Below are 20,007 nucleotides of genomic sequence, written 5' to 3'. Positions count from 1 at the left end.
GGCACGGGAGGGGGTGGGGGTGGGACTTCACCCTGCTAATTGCAATTTACATCAGACACTGGCATCGAGAATGATGTCTGATGGTGCAAATGCCTGAACCCAAGTTAGCTAGAAAACTCATTTCTCTGTGTCTTCTTTCAAAGGCTTCCAAACAGAATGAACTATAGGATTCTTTCACCCAACAGCCTGTCCTTACAAGCAAGGGACTGAAAATGAGACCCTTTGCTCGATCTCCAGTGGGGCTTTGGGGCAACGACCTGGCCTCTAGCCTTGGAAGCGAGCTTTGCGTCCCAGCCAGCTGTGTAAGGGGCTTCAGTCCAGGGGGCCGATGACACTGTGGACGTGAGTCACCAAGGGCAAAGGTCTGCAGGGCCTTAGTCATGCCCCAGCCCAGCCTGGAGTCTGACCTTTCCCAGAGGGAAGCCCAGTCTAGAGAAACTCCCACACCAGGTCTATTGTTTTAAAAGAAAACGCCACATTGGGCAAAACCAAACCCGCAGAGGAAAAACAGGTGGCAGGAGCAGATGCCTTCTTTCAGGTAGTTCCAAGGTTTCTAGGATACTAATTCGTGGAAAGATACTTAATTTAGAAAAAAATTTTATTTTAAGCATGTGCATTTATATTTATTAAACAAAGCTCAAAATACAACCTTTGGGAACCTCCAAGTAATAAAATGACTCATATTAGGATATGATGACTCAGTGGGAAAGAGGGAATTCCACCACCCACGCCTCCTTTCTAAAAAATCAATTTGCCCTCTCAACAGGTGATGGGAGCCTCTGCCATCAGACTGTTCCAAGAAAATCGTCCAGCAAAACAAAACACAAATTCTCTTCAAACAATTTAAGTTTCAAAGCTGAGTAATCCCAGGCAGGCAGGTTTCCAACCTACACCCCCGCAGGACACCGAGAGCCAGGGAGCTACTTGGCTGGGGCCGGGGGCCTGAATTAAGAAAGATTTACCAGCTGAAAAATTCCAAAACCCTGTGTCATGTGGAGGAACCTTCCAAAACATTGGATCCCACCCAGAAGCGGCGAGTCGCTCAGAGCCATGGCAACCCTGTTTCCGCTGCCACATCACTTTTATTTTTGGGTCCTTAGATTTTTTCCTGTTTTGCAATGTTTTGCTGGGACCCCCAACTCCGCCTGAGGCCTGGGTGGCCGGGGGCCAGGGTTACCAGCTGAAGTCAGGAACGGCCTGGACTTCGCCTGAACTTTGCCTGGAAGGTTACACATTTTTTAAATTTCAGAGAATATATGAAGGCTTTTAGGCAATTATGGAGGATGGTAAATAGGGAAGATCCTGATTATCCTGTTTGGTTTTTCTTTGTCCTTGTGGATGTGACTAGAGTGCTTCCTTGGGGGCTTTGTTGGGGGGGGGGAGTATTGATGATAAACGCCGTTTGGGGTTTCCAGCTCTGTCATCAGCTGCGGGCTGACCTGGGGCCTGTGGCTTGACCTGTATGTGACTCAGTTACCTAGACTATAAATGAGCATCATGTCACCTGCCTCTTGGGGCCGATGTGACAACTCAAGGAGAAGACACCCATTCAACAGTATGAATGCCAGGGATTGTTCTAGATGCTGCAGATACAGCAGCCAACACCAAGTCCCCACACTTGAGGAACTAAGAGTCTAGTGTGGGAGACCAGATAAACCAAGAGGTAAGATAATTTCAGCTGTGCGAGGTGCCACCGAGAAAACAGAGCAGGACAATGGGACAGAAGGTGACAGTATTCCGAGGGTGGGGTGGGGAGGGATGCTGAACAACTTCTAAGCAGATGGGCAAGAAGGGGCTCATTGAGAAAGTCACCTCTGTGCTGAGCCTTGAAGACTCAGGAGGATGCAGCCTTGTAAAGAAATGGAGAAGGGGCATTCTAAGGTGAGACAGCGAAAGCAAAGGTCCTGAGGCAGAAACCAGCATGGGGTGCTTGAGGACAGAGTGAATACAGGTGCACCTACAGCCAAGTAAGTGAGGCGACAGTCCAAAAAGCTGAATTCAGAGGGATGGGCAATGGCCAGATCCTACAGGCTCCTGGAAGTCATGAAAATGATTAAAAATAGCAATAAAAATAATATAATAGTCATTATTATTACTGCTGCTATAAATAAAACGCCATTTTCCAAAACACCAGGCTTTTCTAACTTAAGAAACACCATGCTGCCCCTCTCCTACTGTTTTTCCATCCTTCTCCAATATGTCATCCTGCTGGAGTGCAAGCTTCCAATCCCATTTCGGCCGACAGCTATAAAAAGAACGTTGGAGCTGGTGGTGCCGATGACCCAACTTGGGGGCTAAGATTAGCGCAGGAGGCTGTCACCTTTCCTTAATGTGAGAACCAGCTGGGGTTCCTCTTCCTTGGAAAACTTCAACCCGTTCCACTCCGCCCCGCCCCGCAGCGCCCTTGCCAGCCCAACTATCCATGGAGATGGGAACGGGGATGCGTTTTGGAAAAATGAAGTTGAGCAACAGGGATTCCCCCTGCAGAAGGCTGTCCCCGGGCTGGGAGGCGACTGCTTGGGGTCAAGGGAGCAGGACCAACTCCCTGCAAACACAAGATGCGCCCCCTGTTTGTCGGGGCCCCGAGGAGCCAGACATCCCTCAAGGGAGGGAAGCCCACCACTTGGGCAAGGGGAGCACAGGCGCATCTCCGAGACCCTTGCTTTTCTGCAACCACCAATCCAGAAACCCCGTTCGTCCTGGATTCCCTAAGCTAGGCATGAAAGAGCTCTGCACGGGTCCTCTCGAACCCGGTGACCCCACTGTAAAATCCAAAGGTCTGTGTCACCACAAAACGATTCACCTCAGTGGCTCAAAACAGCTGAAGGGACTTTGGGCAAACTAACCTGGTTCTGAGCTTCCTCAGACAGAAGAGCTCACAGTCAAGGGTGCAGATTCTAGAACCAGTCTGCCTGGGGTCGAATCCCACACTGCCAGTTAGCAGCTGTGTGATCTTCAGGAAGTGACTTAACCTCTCTGTGCTCAGTCTCTCCTTAGGAAAGTTAGAAGAGCTCTCTGGTAGAGTTGTCATGAGGGACCCGGTGACTTAGTACACACCAAGTACCTGAACAAGGCCGGGCGCAGGGCTCATCATTATTATTGTTTTTCAATGTCCCCCTGGTTCCATGAGGTAAAATCTAACTCATCTTTGTTATTCCACAGCCTAAATATAATGATAATCATAAAGACTAATGTTTCCTTAGCATCTATAATGTGCCAGGATCTGTACCCCCAACTCCTATCATCTGCTCTTCTCTCGTGAGAAGCAAGTCCCCTGTATTTTACCAAAGAGGAGACTCGGGCTCAGAGAGGGGACAGGACTTACCCAGGACGCCAAATGTGTATTTAGTAAAACGCACATCATGGATTCACCCCCAGGCCTCCTGAGCTCAGAGCCTGTGCTTGCCACCATGGCCTGAGCCATTCTGACCGGAAGGACAACAGCAAACATTCAGTGAGCAGCTCCCCGCGCCCTAAGGGCACACTGCCTGTGCGCCCTCCACTTAACTCTGAGCGGGGGTGGGAGGCGGCATTAGTACCTCATTTCAGAGAGAGGGAAACGGAGGCCCAGGGAGGTTGGACATGAGGACAATGCTGGCTGTGTCCTGGGGTGAGCCGCCTCTCTTCTCCACGCTTGGCTGGCTGCCCCCCACGGGTCCCAGCTTAGAGGAGACAGTCCGTGGAAAGCACAGACAGCCGCTAGTAGGCTTCCTTAGTAATCCTTCACTTATTAATTAATTCCTTAATTACTCCTCATTCCTTATTAATACACAACTTTTCCGAGCTGAAGCAGACTGTTCTCCTCCCTCCAAGAGGTAAACTGTGAAATTTCTCCTGAAACCAAGAGAAAGTAAGCTGGAGAGGAAATGCCATTGTTCATTCACTCGACAAATAGGCGACGCCCCCACGCAGCGTCCCAAGTACCTGAGCTCCTGGGAACCACGAAAGCTGGCTGGTTCCTAACTCTGTGAGGGACCTGGTAGGACCAGGCCTCTCTCCAAGCCACCCCGATCCCAGTTCCATCAGTGGCCCACCTGCCCCCGACGACACCTGCCAACCTGGGTGTGGGTAACAAGACATCTGTTTATCGCCCGCATTTTCCCCTCTGCTGACAAGGGGTCATGAGCCCAGAGGCTTCTTGAGGGGGTCCACGGAAGGCACACTCGGCGGTGTCCTCGCATAAGAGGCCATCAGAGCTGGAGCAGCTAACGTGGGCTCCGTCATTTCCATCCCATGCCACCCTCCACTGGAGAACTCACCGTGCCTCCGTATCGCCTTACCCCTATGCTGGCCAACCCAAGGCCATGTCTCCACCTGGCGCTGGGAAACCTCTCTGTTCTTCTGGCCTCTGTCTGCTTATCTCAAAGTACCAGTCACGTCGGTTGGCTCTGGTTTACAAAAGCCTAGACGATTCCTGCAGCAGACACTCACTTACATTGTTCCACCATCTGAAAAGTAAGCCTCCAACCAAGATGCTTAACACTGTGCATGCCTCCATGAAGCCACCACACCATAGGGAGGCCTTAAGTCTAGGAAATAATACCAAATAGCATTAGTTAATGTGTACTGAGCACTATGTACCAAGCATTTTTTAAGTACTTAACGTGTAGGAATTCTTAATCCTGTGACCACCTTAGGACGTGGGACTGTCTTCACCCTCATCACACAGAAAAGAAAACTATTGCCCAGAGAGGTTAAGTAAGCTGCCTGTGGTCACACAGCTAGAAAACAGTGGTGCTGGATTTTGGCTGAAGAGCATGAGCTCTTACCTAGCTGACGAAAGGGATGGAGAGAATGTTGATCTCTGTGTTACTTATAATAGCACGGAGTTGGGAGCAGCCAAAGGCATAATAAATGAGTAATGGCTAACTGAAGTATTAGATAAACCTAGGATAGAAGCAATGTATCTGTTTAAATGTCTGCATCCCTAACCCCTCACTACACCACCTCGGCCCCTCAAACCCACGGTGACTGACCACATACCCTTTAAACCACTTCCAAACCCACCTGTCCATCTCCAGCCCCTAGGGCCACAGCCTTCCTTAATGTCACGCCTAGTCACAGAGCCAGCCCAACCCAACGGGAGGCGTTGTGTGAATTGAGAAGAAACACCCCTTCCCCAGGACACCCTGCTTCCTCCTGCCAGTGGCTGTCTTAGTAATACACAGATTGATGATGTACCCGTTTGAATGGCAGTCCCTAGAGGAGACACCCTTGTGCAGTGCACTGTCCTCACAACTGAACAACCTGCCTAGTGTAGTCTCCGTATCATCCTAAAGACAGTAAACAAACAAATATGAATATCACCTTAGAATGAACCTACTGAAATCATGTCCGTTAGAGAAAAAAGTTAGGCTAGCATCAAATAAGTACATAACTTGAAATTTATCCTACATCCTGGGGTGCCTGGGTGGCTCAGTCGGTGAAGCGTCTGCCTTCAGCTCAGGTCATGATCTCAGGGTCCTGGGATTGAGTCCCACATCAGGCTCCCCACTCAGTGGGGAGTCTGCTTCTCCCTCTGCCCCTCCACCCACTTGTGCTTACTCTCTCTTTCAAATAAATAAATAAAATCTTAAAAAAAAAAAGAAAGAAATTTATCCTGCTTTAGATCATTCTCTTTTTACCATGTCTTCACTGGCAGAAGCTATTAATACCCAGCATATGGAACAAAGAATATACATGGACAATAAGCAAAAACATTAAACCTCTCATAGCAAAGGAGTGTGTAGTAAAGAGAAGCACCAATTTGGTAAATGTTTTTTAATTAAAAAAAAAATTGGCGGGCTCCTGGGTGGCTCAGTGGGTTAAGCCTCTGCCTTCGGCTCAGGTCATGATCCTGGGGTCCTGGGATCGAGCCCCACATCGGGCTCTCTGCTCAGCGGGGAGCCTGCTTCCCCCCGCCCCTCTCTGCCTGCCTCTCTGCCTACTTGGGATCTCTGTCTGTCAAATAAATAAAAATAACATCTTAAAAATATATAAAATAAATAAAAATAAAAATGAAATGGCACTTCTGGGATGGGATGAAACCATTCCTGACATGGCGGTGATGGAAGTTTGAATGCGTAGATTTCCGGAAGGGAACTAAAGCTCTCAAAATGACTACACAGAAATCCCACTTTAGGCTCTGAGTACACAGCGACCGGCGCTCACATATACAAGATTAGTTCGTTAATCCTAATGGTGTAGAAGCTTCGCTGCGGCACCATTTGTCATAAAAACACAAGTAGCTCATGTTTCCTGGCCCACAAGAAGCCTGGCGCTCTTACGATGACTCAACAGGTATTAACCTAGTTAGCCTTCCCGACAACACTGTGGGGCAAGAACCTTTGTTATTATCATTCTGTGTATAAGGAAATGAAGACACAGAAGGGGAGGTAACGTGCCTACGATCACAGAGCGAGCCGGTGACAAACTTGGCATCTGCACCCAGGAGACCCAGGGCCAGGGCAAACTTACTGGCCATGTTGAACGGCCACCCCTTTGGATAATAGTAAAAAGTTGGAAAGTTTTGCCTATGTTAAAAAAAATAGTTGAAAAAAAAAAACAAAACGGAAGTTTGGGGTCGGGGTTCAACCTCATCATCCAATGGAACAACCCAGGACCAGCGAGGGCACATGGCCTACCATCTAGCATGGTAGATTCCCCCACCTCGAACTGTAGGACATCAGCTGCGGAAGGTTCTCGAGCTGAGAAGACTAGAAAGCCCAGCCCAACAGAACCGATCCCCGCAGGCGATGCTGTTTGCAAGAAAAGAAGACGGTGCTTTGGTCTGGTGCTGGCACACAACGGAAGAGCTCAAAAAGCCCCCTGACCTGTGGTCTTCTCAGTAAACACGACTTTGGACTCGGCTGTGAAGTTCTGTCCGGTGAGGATCATCTGTTGGCCCCCGTAAACCAGGCAGCTGTCGATGTCCTGTCTCTCCACCATGGGTAGCTCGTGCGCGGATCGCTGGGCTGAGGGCCAGAGAAAGAGAAGTCACTGGGACGGCAGGAGAAGTCCGCTCAAAAGAGGCTTTCTGCTTTCACGGCGACCATACACGCTCTGCACCCCTCCCCCTTTGTCACCTGTTGTCATGGCAAACATGGAACCAGCGGCCCCAGCAACTGCGGGCTCTGGAAATGCCATGTTCCTGCGAAAGGGCCCTCAGTCACTTGGGCTAGTTTGCTATGAACCACTCAGGGTTTTTTGTGAATCAAGGGAGAGATGCCTGTTTTCCTTATAGGAAGGCAAGGTGAACAAGATTTGATCTTTATTTCATAAAAGGGCAAATCAATTTTCCATAAGAGAGTCCCTTTGCTGGAGCGTACTCTCTCCTCGTGCACTTGAATGGATCATACGTGCTAAATGCTAGGGCCGGGTTCCTGCAGGTTTTAGACATACTTGCTTGGGAATTCACTGGGAATCCTAAATTGGGTCTGTGAAACAGCATGATGTTGTCCCATCACCTCTCTGACCTCACTTTTAAGGACACCCCCACCCCCACCCCACTGCCTCAGCTGTGTTCCAGCCAGTCTTCTAGAATGTTCTCAAAGTCTCTCAAACATACCCAGCACACTCCGATCTGTGAGCGCTTGCACTTCCTAGTCCCCCCCCTGGAAAGTTCTTCCTGATTACCTGGGTGGCTCCCATTCTCACTTCTTGTAGGTTTCTCCTCCGACATCCCCTTCTCTGAGATGTTTCCTTACCCCATACCCCTCCACCCTCCCACCTTGAGGTTTAAAACAGCTATCCCTGCTCTCTCTCTGTCTCTCTCTCCTTCTCTCCCCTTTATCTTACATTATTAGTCCACCTGCCTTTCAAATCTCTCTCTACTAGAATGTAAGCCCAGGAGGGAGCTTTGTGTACTACTGTAAGCCAGGGGCCAGGAACGGTGCCTTGGATTTAGTAGGGGGTACTCAGGATGGACGCATTGATGGTAGGATTGATAGAAGGAGGCAGATACGGATATATCTCAATATATCTTTTTTTTTTTTTTTAAGATTTTATTTGTTTATTTGACAGACAGAGATCACAAGTAGGCAGAGAGGCAGGTGGGGGGGGGGAGCAGGCTCCCCGCTGAGCAGAGAGCTTGATGTGGGACTCGATTCCAGGACCCTGGGATCATGACCTGAGCCGAAGGCAGAGGCTTTAACCCACTGAGCCACCCAGGCGCCCCCTCAATATATCTTCATACATACAAGAACATACCTATCAATCTCTCTACATACACCTATAGCCTCACCTGTGTCTATGATGAATGAAAGACGGAGAAACAGGACAGGCTTACGCTAAGCATGGGGCTATGATGATATACTTGAATGCTCCCAGCAACTTTTAGAGGAAGGAAGTATTAAAATTATTCACATTTGCCTAGGGAGAAAACTCCAGCTAAGAGAAGTCAGGTGACCCCTGGGCTAAGGGTGTGTGGTGGGACTTAGATCTGAATCCTTCTGGTTTGTCCAGCTCCAGAGCCCCACCCTTTGGTCACTCCATCTAGACCCCGATTTTTCTGGAGGGCCAGCTGCAGGAAAGAACAGAGACCCTCTCCAGCCACCCTTCCTAGGCAGGGGGACAGACATGTCCCTGTCAGCAAGAGCGACCCGTCGGCTCAGGCCTCGCCTTAGCAGCGTGGGCCGCAGAGGCCGGCCCTCCCCTCGTGAGTCAGCCCGAGCTCCTGGCGTTCCTCCCAAGCCCGAGAACTGGGCCGAGGGCCAGGCCTTTCCGTGCCAGGGGCCCGAGGACCTCCCCATCCGGGAGCTGTGGCAGGCAGCAGCCGCGTGAGGCCCGAGGCTCAACGCGAACCCTTCCCTGCCAGCGGGGCTGCACCTCCAGGTAGCCGAGCATCCCCTCCACCTCTCCTGAAACCGTCTCCTTCAGGAGCAACCACGCCCTTGGCAACGTTTCAGGAGTCTGTTGTGGACCAGCCGGATGCTCCCGGCCACTTCACCTTGAAAGTGCAACCCAGTGACTCATGGTGATCCCTGGCTGGTTTCGCTGCCTGCCGGGCTCAGCCCAGGGACCCGCCAGCCAGTGCTATTCCAAGGGGCTGCCAGTTAAGAGTACATATTAACAAGGCCTCACTGCAGAAGCTGCTAATTTCTCCCACATGGGCCGGGTTATTAATCCCTTCTTTCAATAGAAGAGTTTTGTATGACTTCCTAATTGAGCTGCCACAAATGGAGATTTATTAGCAGTGAAAACAGCAGTTGCATTGCCTGGAAAAGCAGGTCCTGACTTTTAAGATCTGCCTTTGATGAGTCTGGGGGACCGCGGGGGGGGCTTCTGGCCCCAGGCATGGGTGGGGAGGCGGCAAGATCCGTCCCTCCCATTTTGCAGGTGGAAAGCCTGAGTCATCACTACTGGGCAAGCCAGCCATGGGCTCTCAGCCAGCCAGGCCGGGGACCGGCTGTGGCCGTGACTCTCGGCGCTGGGTGGGAGGCTGGCCCCGACAGCTGGTCTGTGAATCACTGTGCATTGCTGTGAACACGGCAGTCTCCTTCCCGGAGCAGCTTCACGGTGTCCCCCTGCAAAGCCTCGCAGTTTCAAGCCACCACCTTTTTCTTCCTCGGCTGCATTTGCATTTCCCACCCCTTCTCCTCCTCGACAGGAAAACATTCTTTTTTTAAATAATAGTTTAAAAAGAGAGAACAAGGGTCCAGCCCAGCTAACTGTACGTTTTCCATTCCCCAGTCCTGAAGGTGAGGCGAGAGCTCGGAGCACCAGCATCCCGGGGAGCTTATCAGAAAGACAGAGCCTCGGGTGCCCCCCTCCCCAGACCCAGGAAACCCAAGCTGTCGTGCAACAAGGAAAGGGGAATCCACGTGGTTATTATCCACTAGCAAGTCTGAGAGGCGCTCCTGGCCCTGAGGGCACATGAGAATGAGACCGGAAACTTACAGAACACTGACACCCAGGCCCTAACCCTTGAGCAGGGGCTCTCAGCCTGGGCGCTCCTGATGCAGGCGCCTCCGGTATGAAGATCAGCAGCAGCCCTGGCCTCGCCCCCAACCGGCTGCCAGCCGCACCCCTCCCCTGTGGACAACCAGCACTGTCCCTAGTCATAAAACTGGATGGCCCTGGGGAGGAGGGGGCCAAAATCGTCCCTGGTTGAGAACACTGTTCTATACATTCTGACTTCAATGCTCTGAGGGGAGGACCCCAGCAGAGATTTGTTTTTTCGTTTTTTTAAATGACCTCTAAGGATTCCAGTGGGTCCCACCAGGTATGATCTGCCAGAGACCATCAATGGTAGGATAACGCAGGACCTGGGAGCCAAAGGAGAATTCCTGGTTCACTGCTGCTTGGGCTCTGGGGTCAGAAAGACACGGTTTCTGAGTCTTGTGTCGGCCACCTCCCTGCTGTGTGACCCTAAGCAAGTCACTTCACCTCTCTGGATCACAGATGCCTCCTCGGGAAAATGCTGTCCTCTCCTGCCCTCGTAGGTCTGGTACCAGCATCTCGAGAGAACATACCGCATGTAAACGCGGGCTCGGGCAGTACAAACTTGGCGAAATAGCAGATACCAATCACCCAGACATCCACCGACGCCCGGACGGACGGACCCGCAGAGAAACACGATTCCGCCGCGAGAAGGAATGGAGCACGCTATGGGCCACACCGTGGAGGAACCTTGAACATGTGATGCTAAACGCAAGGCCAGACACCAAGGGACAGCTCTTCCAGGACCCGCAGATACAAACCGTTCGGACCGGGGCGAATCTGCTGAGATGGAACACAGACAGGTGGTCGCCAAGGGCCAGGGAGCACGGGGCTCCTTTCGGGGGTGGGGGAGGGGGGGACAAGCTCTGGAACTAGAGGGTGGCGGTGGCACACCACGAGTGTCCTCCGTGCCATGGATTTATACCCCTTCAAGTGGGTCAAACGGCGCCGTTTGTTATGTGTATTTTATCACAGTAAGAAAAGCATCTTAAGCAAGACAAAAGCACTGAGGCAGGCCCACAGTAACCATTCGAAAAACGACTCTTTCTCACTGTCGACTTTCAAAATGCCACGATTTCTTGCTTAGCCCTTTCCAGAACATTTTCTCATTTGTTGTCTTTTTTAACCCTTCAGGGACAGCCCTGCTAGAGCACAGACCAAGACACTATTAATGTCTCTTAGGCCACAGAGGAACAGACACCCGGCTCCGGCGCCCTCAAGGGGCAGCCCCACGCGGGTGACACCCTGGTCCTAGCTCGGGGGATCCTCGCCTGGGGCTCCTCTAAGCCTGGTTCCCCCTCTGGGCGTCGCAACTGTTCACAGACCCACCTCATGGGCTGATCCAAGACTCCCACAAGGGAACCCACAGGAAAAGAATGTGGCTCAGTCAATTCCAGCCAGCAAGGCTACGGATACAAGACCCTGTAGTAGTGTCTCCAGCAGTTTCCATGCACCAGGCGCGGGCTAAGTGTGGCTGCCTCAGACTCTGCATTTCACCCAGCCTGCGCCCACCACGTCCCGCGCCCACCACGTCCCGCCTGCCGATGCATGCTACTGTGCGTGTCACTGTTTCTCTTGGTGGATCCCAACCCAGAAACTGGATTGCTCAACCTCGACCGGCAGAGTTGCTCAAGAGAAGGCTCCCGGGTCCCCTGCAGCCGGGTGACCCGGTTGGAGGGGGCACCTAATAATCATACAGGTGCTCAAACCACACCCTCCATCTCCAGCACCCAGATCGCCTAGAATTTGCAATGGTAACAACCCTTCCAGGCGGCTTGTTACACACATCTGTTTGAGCGCCAACTCTGACACTTAAAGAGGCCACCTGAGGACGAGGGGACCTCCTCCAGGGGATCCCCCGACATCCTCAGAGAGCCCCCGAGGTAAAGCAAACAAATCCAATTAGCCTCTGAAAGAGGAACTGAAGAGAGGCAAACAGCAACCAAAATTACCCTCCTGGGGTCCACTTCCTCCTCTCTCTCTCTGATGCAACTTCTCACACCGATGGCTGCTAATTGGTCCATCCAAGACCTGCGAGAGGGCTCACAGGAAGCCCAGGTGTGCACACCAACCCCCATCGGTCCCCACTGACTCTCACTGGGCCTCTCAACCACTAGAAATTCTGGACCATCCAAACCATCCACCCTGCACTGTTCTACCCAAACCCAAGAGCCGTCACGTCAAAGCCATCCTGAGGGCTGGGCTCTCCCTGTGAGTGAAGTCGAGAACGCTCTGCTCCAGTGCAAGCTTCTAGGTGGCCCCACCAAGAAACCCCCAGGCTTCCCTCCTGCCCCTAGATCCCAGCAGGTCATAAAGGGGATCGGGGCTCCTGGGTTTTATGGGCTCTGAATCAACAGGGGCGCTGCTGGTTTTAACCAGTTCGGGTGTTTGCTTTTCTGCAAAGGTGGCTGGTGGGGAGTGGAGCGGGCAGCGGCTGGGGGAGATTTGCACCGGCTCGGGGTCATGCGGGTCTGCCCGCGTCAGCCTGGAAATGGGACGTTACGGCTCGCCTGTCTACAATTCACCCGTCATCAGGGTATGTGGCCAAGAATTACGATCTACCCAAAAAACCTCAAGACACAGGCAGGAGAGGCTGGTCCGAGCAATCTGATTCTGTAGAGTGGCTGGATTCGGCTAATAATAGCGAGTAATTACAGCTGACAGAGAGTGCCTTGGATTCTAAGCACTTTACACGCATGTATTTGTTGATACCATAAAAAACACACGAGGAGGGAATTTAGGGTTGTGGATAAAAGGATGTTGCCACGTCAGTGCCGGAGCTCAAAGCCCAGCTTGGTGGCTTCCGAGCTTTGGGACCTGAGGCAAGTCACTTCTCTCTGTCTCCCTTTTCTCATCTATAAAATGAAAATAATCATAGTACCAACTGCATAGGGCTATTTGCAAATTAAATGTATCAGTGCGTGGGAAGCATGTAGCATTTTGACAGGCTCACTGAACCTTAGTTACGTTTATTTTTACTGCTGAGCTTCAAGGGACCACTAAGCAAGAATCATTCCCATTTTGCAGCTGGGAGCACTGGGTCTCCCAGAGGAGAAGGGGTATGCCTGAGAGCTCACAGCTAAATAAGGCAGACAGGCAGACCATGGGATTCTACTACCCTGAAGGGCCCCTTTTCAGTAAAGGCTTTCCCAGTGGGAAAGCCACCAGCCAGCCCAAGCAAGAGGGGACAGCGGGAGTGGGGTAAGGGATGGGCCCCCATCAGTCTCATTCTGGCTCAAGCACTGGCCACCCCTGGCCGCAGCGCACCAGCTGTTGTCCACCCTTCTTGTCTCTACAGCAGGCTGCCGTCCTTGGCTGTGAGCCCGGCCCAGCTCAGAATACAGTGCTGACGGGCCTCGCCTGAGACCGGCCGCTTAGGTCCCTCAGCCCCTGCCGTGACAATTCCGGGGTCTTCCCTGGGAAGTGGGAGGTGAGATAGCAAATCTCCCTGAGTGTGGGGTTCAACTCTGCACGAGACCTGTCAGCATTCACCCCGTGGGAGTGAGGTGCAGAGTACACAGACACGTGGGGCCCGCGGCACACACGACCACCTTCTCACTCCGGACCTCGGGCAGCCTCAGCTTTCCTGTATGGAATATGGAGCAGTAACATGTACCCTGCAGGGCTGGTGGGTCTCATCTCCCCGAACTCACAAAGCAGTAGGGCCATGGTGGACGCTATGACTTCTTGCTCAGATACAGATAATCACGCTCCTCCAAAGTGCTAAGAGGCGGCCCCATCAGACGATTCCCACGTATCTCCACACCACAAGACCCTCCCTGAGAGCCGCATGACTCTCCGTCTGACTGCTGGATGAGCTTTCTGATCGTTGTGGGCCTCAGCCAGCCTGGACAGACAGAAGGACACAGGTGTCACCCCCGGCTTGGCCCCTCCCCTTGCCAGGCACAGCTGCAGCAAATCACAAAATGCTTCTGCACTTCCGCCCGCGAGAACAGAATGTCCAAGAGGACAGCATTTCATGCCTCCAATGCTCACTGGCACTGGTCAGTGTTTCTGAATGCATGGATTGAGCAAGTCTTTCGGGTGAGCCTTGCAAGGCCACAAGGAGGCTGGAAACAAGTTAATACACGTGAGAGCCGTGGGCACATGGCAGACTTTCATTCAGGGCGGTTTTGCCTTCCCTGTCCCTGTGTAACTAGCTCCGTGAGGGGCCATAGCCTTCCATCAGATAACCATATGGGTCAGCAGGGCAGCCTCCCCAGTCTTGGCCCCCTCGCCCCTAAACCCCGCCACCCGGCACTACTCGCCACCCAGCCCACCCACTCCACAGGCCAGAAAACCACCCAGGTCCCTTCTCAGCAGCAGGGGGTGCTGCTTGGCACCCACTCCCCGAACCCATGTTTGTTAAACTCCCACACCCGCCTACTGCTGCCTCGGCTGTGGTCTCTTGGCAGCGACAGAGTGACAGGCAGAGGTGTATGCAAAGCTGCTGTGCAGAGCCATGGGAAGGGTGGCCAACCAGCAAGTGTGGGGCATACCACGGGAGAGGCACTTGGTTATCCTGCTGTGGTTTCAGCCGGCACCAACTGTAGGACACACACACACTCACACACACACACACACGCATTTAACCCCCAAGAGATAGGTACGGCTACCATCCCCATTTTACAGATGAGAAAACTGAGGCATGGAGTGTTAAGGAACTTCCTGCGACTACCTACCACTAAGGAGAAGAGGCAGGCTTCAAACCCAGGCCCAGACCTCATCACCACCTGAAACTGCTTCTCCCCATTCTGTACATTTCTGGTGTTTCTGAAATGTGGCTTCTTAGTCCTTGCTTAGAAGTCTCCTTGGGCAGCAGGGGCTGAAAAAGGCCTCTGTCAAATGCTCAAATTTCATCCCAGATTTACTGCTATAGCAGCTCGGGAGATAATCTACTGCCGTGGGTAGCTGGGCACCCACAGGCCTCTGAAGGTTGTTGAGCTGGTCTCCTGGGTATGTGAGAGGATGCCAGTTTTGGGGTTCTGCCCTAAATTAATCTGTCACCCATGCTGTCACTCCACGTCCAGCACGATGTGAACGTCATCTCTGGTTTGGCCCCTTACTAGTGTGTGACCATAAGCAATTTATTCAGCTTCTCTGTGTTTTTGTTTTCCCAGCTGTGAAATGGGAACAGATACTGAGTACTGAGTTCCCCATGTTTTTGCTGATTCAGCAGCAACATGGAAAGTGCTGGACTCACAGCAGGTGTCTGATAATTGTTCCTCTTCCTTTACCTCTTCCCTGCCAGGTCCTGTTGTCGCTTTTCAAGTATTTATGAACATCTATGTGTACCAGACACTGTGCCAAACAAGTTTGAAAATACAGATCCCATCATGTTAGTCCCCTACTTGGAACTCAAGGCTTCCCATTTCACTTGGAATAAAATCTGAGACCCCAGCTTCATCTCCAGAGCTCTCCTGACCTCTATTCACTCCACACAGCCTCCCCAGCTGCCCTTCTGTTCCCTGAAGACCCGGAACTTATCCTGCCCCAGGGCCCTTGCACTTACTGTATTCTTCAGCTGGGCCATGCTCCCCCAACCACTCAGGCCCAGCTTAATGTGTCACCTCTTCCAAGAGGGTCTCCCTTGATCGGGCATACCCAAGGCTGCTGGTCCCCACCCCTAAGTCACCAACACATGGTCCTTGTTATTTCCATCACCACACTTAGCTGTTTGAAATGGTGGTTTTCATTACTTGTTTATTGTTGGTTTCCCTGCTAGAGTGTGACCTCCACAAGGGCCAAGACTTTCTTTTGATCACTGTTTTATCCCTAGTGCCCAGAAGAGTGTATCATGCACTCCAAACATATTTCTAAGTGGTTAAAATCCACATTAAGGAACCCATATGAATTAGGTGGGTCCTCTCGGCTTCTGGGAGAAGCAGGTGGACAAGTTAAGCATCTTTGCTTTCGTGAAGCAAATGAGGGAATATGCTAGGCTGGTCCCACTGATTCTAAGGACATTCATGAGGCATTCCTGAGTGATCACCCATCTCCCAAGCCAGACCTGGGGGAGTGAGGGGGAGCAGCGAAGGCCTATTGATGAGGGAAAGAACACAGTTGGGTTTTCCAAGCTCTTGCTTGCAGAAAAGGGCATATAAAACAAGCAGATTTTCAGATGGTGAATGATGGACCTCGACCCTACCTCACACCATACAAAAAATTAGCCTGAGATGGAGTGTTTCCCTAGACCGAAAAGCCAGAATCAAAAAGCTTCTAGAAGAAAACACAAGACAGTATCTTTGTTTCCTTCAGACAGGTAGAGGGCTTTGTTGGGGGGAATGCAAAGAGCACTAAGCCCAAAGGAAAAGAAAATGATAAATCAGGACTTCATCAAAATAAAATATCGATGCCCGTGAGAAGACACAAATAAGAAAATAAATAGGCAAACCACGGACTGGGGAAAATATTCATAGTACATACATCTGACAAAAGACTCCTATCCAAAACAACTCCTATCCAAACAACTGGTGCATATTAACAACAAAAGTCTGAGATTTTTGCCAATAAAAAATGGGCAAAAGCTTTGAATGGACACTTCACCAAAGAAGACACGGAAACAGCCCAGAGGCACACAACCGGCGCTCAGCACCCTGAGTCATTAAGGAAATGCAAATGGTGCCCAAGGGGGTAGACTTCAGGATCCCTGGAATTATAAAATGATTTAGGAAACACTTAAATTGGTACACATCCTTTCCCCATGAAGCGGTACTTCCATTTCCAGATATGCACCTGGGAGTGGTGGAAGCATTTGTCCACCAAAGACCCAGAACGAGAAGGTTCATGGCAGCCTTCTCCACAGCATCCGAATCCGCCAACAAGCCCAGTGTCTATCAATGGAAAATAATCGTTAAAGTCGCACAACTGAATGGTGCTCGGCGAGAAAAAGGATACGCTATCGAGTCATGCCATAAGAGCAACGGATCTCAAAACCACCGTGCCGAGCAGAAGCGGCCAGCCCCAGGAGCCAACGCTGCAGAATTCCATCAAGTAAGTACCAGAACGGGCAAAGCCATTCTACGGTGATGGGAATCAGAACAGAGGTTGCCTGGGTGTGTGGGAGTGGGGAGGAGGCCCTGATAGGCGGGAACGAGGGCCGTTCCAGGAGGGAAGGAAATGTCCTGTGTCCCATTTTGAGTCGTGGTCACACAGGTGTGGTGAATTGTCTAAAATCATTCAGCTGAAGACGTGCGGTCTGTGCAACTGATTGTATCTTCACTGGACCTCGGTGACACCCAGTTACGTCATGAAAAGGGAGAGACTGGAAAGAGCTTGTGAGAAAATCCACCTGCCGCTTCCCATCATACACCCGCCCCCCAGGTCCTGCGAAAGGAGCAGAGCGAATTTCCATTCTGCGCTGGGAGTGGGCAGGACTTGGTGGAAAACTGTTTTTGGTGTTTTCTGAAACTCTATGAACAGAGGCAGGCCCCTCTGCAGGGCAGGAAGTGAACCCATGGGCAGGTTCTCAAGGGACAAGACCTCTGTACCCGGGGACAGTCCCCCCACCACACCTATCTCCTCATGGCCTTTCTCTCTCGCCAGGCAGCCTGGAGATGCTTGTTTTCACTATTTTTTTTTTTTAAACAAACATTCTAGAGACAGTTGCTTTGTGGCAGGCCCTGGCTGACACCCTCTGGTTTCTGTCCTTACGGGAGAGAGACTGACAAGTAAATTGGGTTGTCAGCACACAGCGGGGGCCCCAGTACCCTGTGGGGTCAGGAGAAGAGACCTCCTTGAGGGGCCATGTGAACGGCAGCCTCAGGTGAGGAAGGAACCCAGGGACTGGAGGGTGGGAGGAGTGGGGGAGGCAAGGTCAGGAGGGCTCCAAGCTTCGCAGCACAGCAGAATCGCCAGGGGACCTCTGAAATGTGTCCACGCACAGATCCCACCCCTGACCGACAGACTTGCCATCTCTGGGGTAGGACTCAGGCATCATCCTGTCTTTGAAGAACTCCCCGGGTGAGTCCAATGGGCAGCCAAGTTTGAGAACTCGTGCTCTGGATGGAGGGGACAGCAAGGGCAAAAGCCAAGAGAGAAGTCCCAGAAAGATGTCCGGTGGATTTGGGGACCGAGGAGCAGAGACGTATGTGAAGTCAAGAAATGCAGCAGAGGAGGCATCCTGGGCTGACCGGAGCGCCCGCCGGCTAGAACTCCGCAGCCACTCAGAAGCTCACACCTGACTAGATATGGAAATACAGTCTTTGAAGGTACAAGCAAGCTCAGGATAGAGGGCAGATCAGGCAGGATCAGCGTGGGCCCCCACCCCAATGACCGTGTCCTTGGATGAGACCGAGGAGAGGGTCTCATGAGAAGGCGGCAGAGACTGGAGTGATGCCCCCACGAGCCAAGGCGTGCAAGACCACTGGCCAGCACCTGCAGCTGGGAGAGGGGCCTGGAACATCCCCCTGTAGAGCCTCCAGAAGGTACCACCAGGCTGAGCCCTGGATTCTGGGCTCTGGCCTCTGGAACCGTGAGACAACAGATGTTTGTCATTCTGAGGCTCCCCGTCGGGGGCACCTAATCCATGCTCACCCTGGGAAAGTCCTACAAGATGGACCCAGGGGCGCAACCACCCCGATAAAGTCACACTGGTGTTGAGAACACAGAGGAGCCTCGAGGAAAGGAGAATTGTCCCATTGCAAGGCTCTGGAGGAGGAAGGCACCACAGCTGGGTGTGGGTGTGTGGTTGGGGAAGAGAGGGGTGTGCCCTCCTGCCCTTGATGCGTTCCCTGTTCCCGGAGGAGCGGGAGTCGTGGCTGTCGGTTGTCATCAGCAGTGGGAAGGGGGTGGGGGCGGCACCTGGAGCCGGCAGGACCGGGGAAGCTACAAGGTCAGCTCGGCTGACAGTCAAGGGAGAGAACTGGAAGCATCTCCTTGGCCATACGGAAGGCGCTGGCGGGAACAGGGAAGTAGCGTGGAGTGCCCGTCTACGCAAAGGGGAGCTCTGACCTCTTGCGTGCTGACCCGTGAAGGAATGTGAGCAGTGGACGGTTCTAGCAAATTAGTCCACTTTCCAAAGAGTGGCCTCCAGTAATCTGCTCAAGTTTTTTTTTTTTTCCACTAGAATCGAGAACTTACCCTTGACCCCCAAGATGGTATAGAAGCTGCACGTCCAAAGTGTAAGTAAGCGAGCCTTGCAAAAAAGTATCAGCCCATTGAGTGTGTTCCTGCCAACTCACCCTCCCCACGGGGTCCATCCTAAGTCAACCAGTCAATAAAAACTTACCGGACACATACTGTGTCTGCATAGGCTATAGACTAAGTGTCAATAAATAGTTACTGAATATCTCCGTAGGAACCCTAGAGTAAGGCCATTCGTCAATAAATATGTACAGAACCATCAGGCAGTGGTCTAGGCAAATAGGACAAAGGAGGGAATAAAAATGACAGAGGATTCTGGGTAAGAGAAAGAGAGAGAGAGAGAGAGAGACCAACTGGTGGTTCAATGTGGTATTGCAAGGAACCATGGTGTTCTAGAAACCTCGAGAAGTTATTTCACAGAACTGGAAAGCTGGAGACTCCGGCTCTGCTGCCTACTGAGTAAAAATGAGTGAATCACTTTACCAAGAAAGTCTGTTTCCTTATCTGTCAAAAGGAGGTGGTTGAATCAGCCAAATACAGAAAAAAGCCTACGTCTGAGGTTCAAACAAGTTTGTAACACCCCAGAGATCTTGCTGGAGGTGCACAAGGTTCAGGGGTGATCCTTAAAGTCTCAGATCAATAGGAGATACTTTGACACAGACACAGAGAGAAACAGGGTACTCTGGCATGTGCCTCTCTTGAGGCCGCCTGCTCCCCACCTTGCTACAAACCACAGCCCCATCCTGTAGTGTGAGTCATCTGCCAGAAAGAAGAGACTTTATCTTCTCAAAATCCCCCAAATTACTGAGGAAGAGCCCGAGTTTCCTTCCCAAAAACATCTCGAGATGTTCGAAACCAACATTGGAGCGGGGCAGCCTCCGTGGCTAGCACTCAGGGGACAGGGGTGGGGTCTGCTGGGTAGGGGAGGGGAATTCCAATGTTTCTGAGATGATGTTTTTCAACACTCGTTTTCCTTTGTTGTCTGCTGTTGGGTCTTTCTCTTCT

General features: G+C 51.8%; 1 protein-coding gene across 1 annotated transcript in view; it reads right to left on the bottom strand.

The window, feature by feature from the left end:
• The window catches only part of LOC111141582 (nuclear factor of activated T-cells 2), a 137,354-nt gene that overhangs the window by 52,561 nt on the left and 64,786 nt on the right, over nt 1-20,007 (bottom strand). Inside the window, 1 exon segment of the mRNA XM_022494247.1 lies at nt 6,813-6,953. Coding sequence (XP_022349955.1) covers nt 6,813-6,953 — 141 coding nt within the window.

This window comes from Enhydra lutris, unplaced genomic scaffold (assembly GCF_002288905.1).
Source record: "Enhydra lutris kenyoni isolate GAN:26980312 unplaced genomic scaffold, ASM228890v2 scaffoldscaffold6, whole genome shotgun sequence".
Classification (NCBI taxonomy): Eukaryota; Metazoa; Chordata; class Mammalia; order Carnivora; family Mustelidae; genus Enhydra; species Enhydra lutris.
The sequence above is the reverse complement of the archived record's forward strand: the minus strand, read 5'-3'. Positions and strand labels throughout refer to the sequence as shown.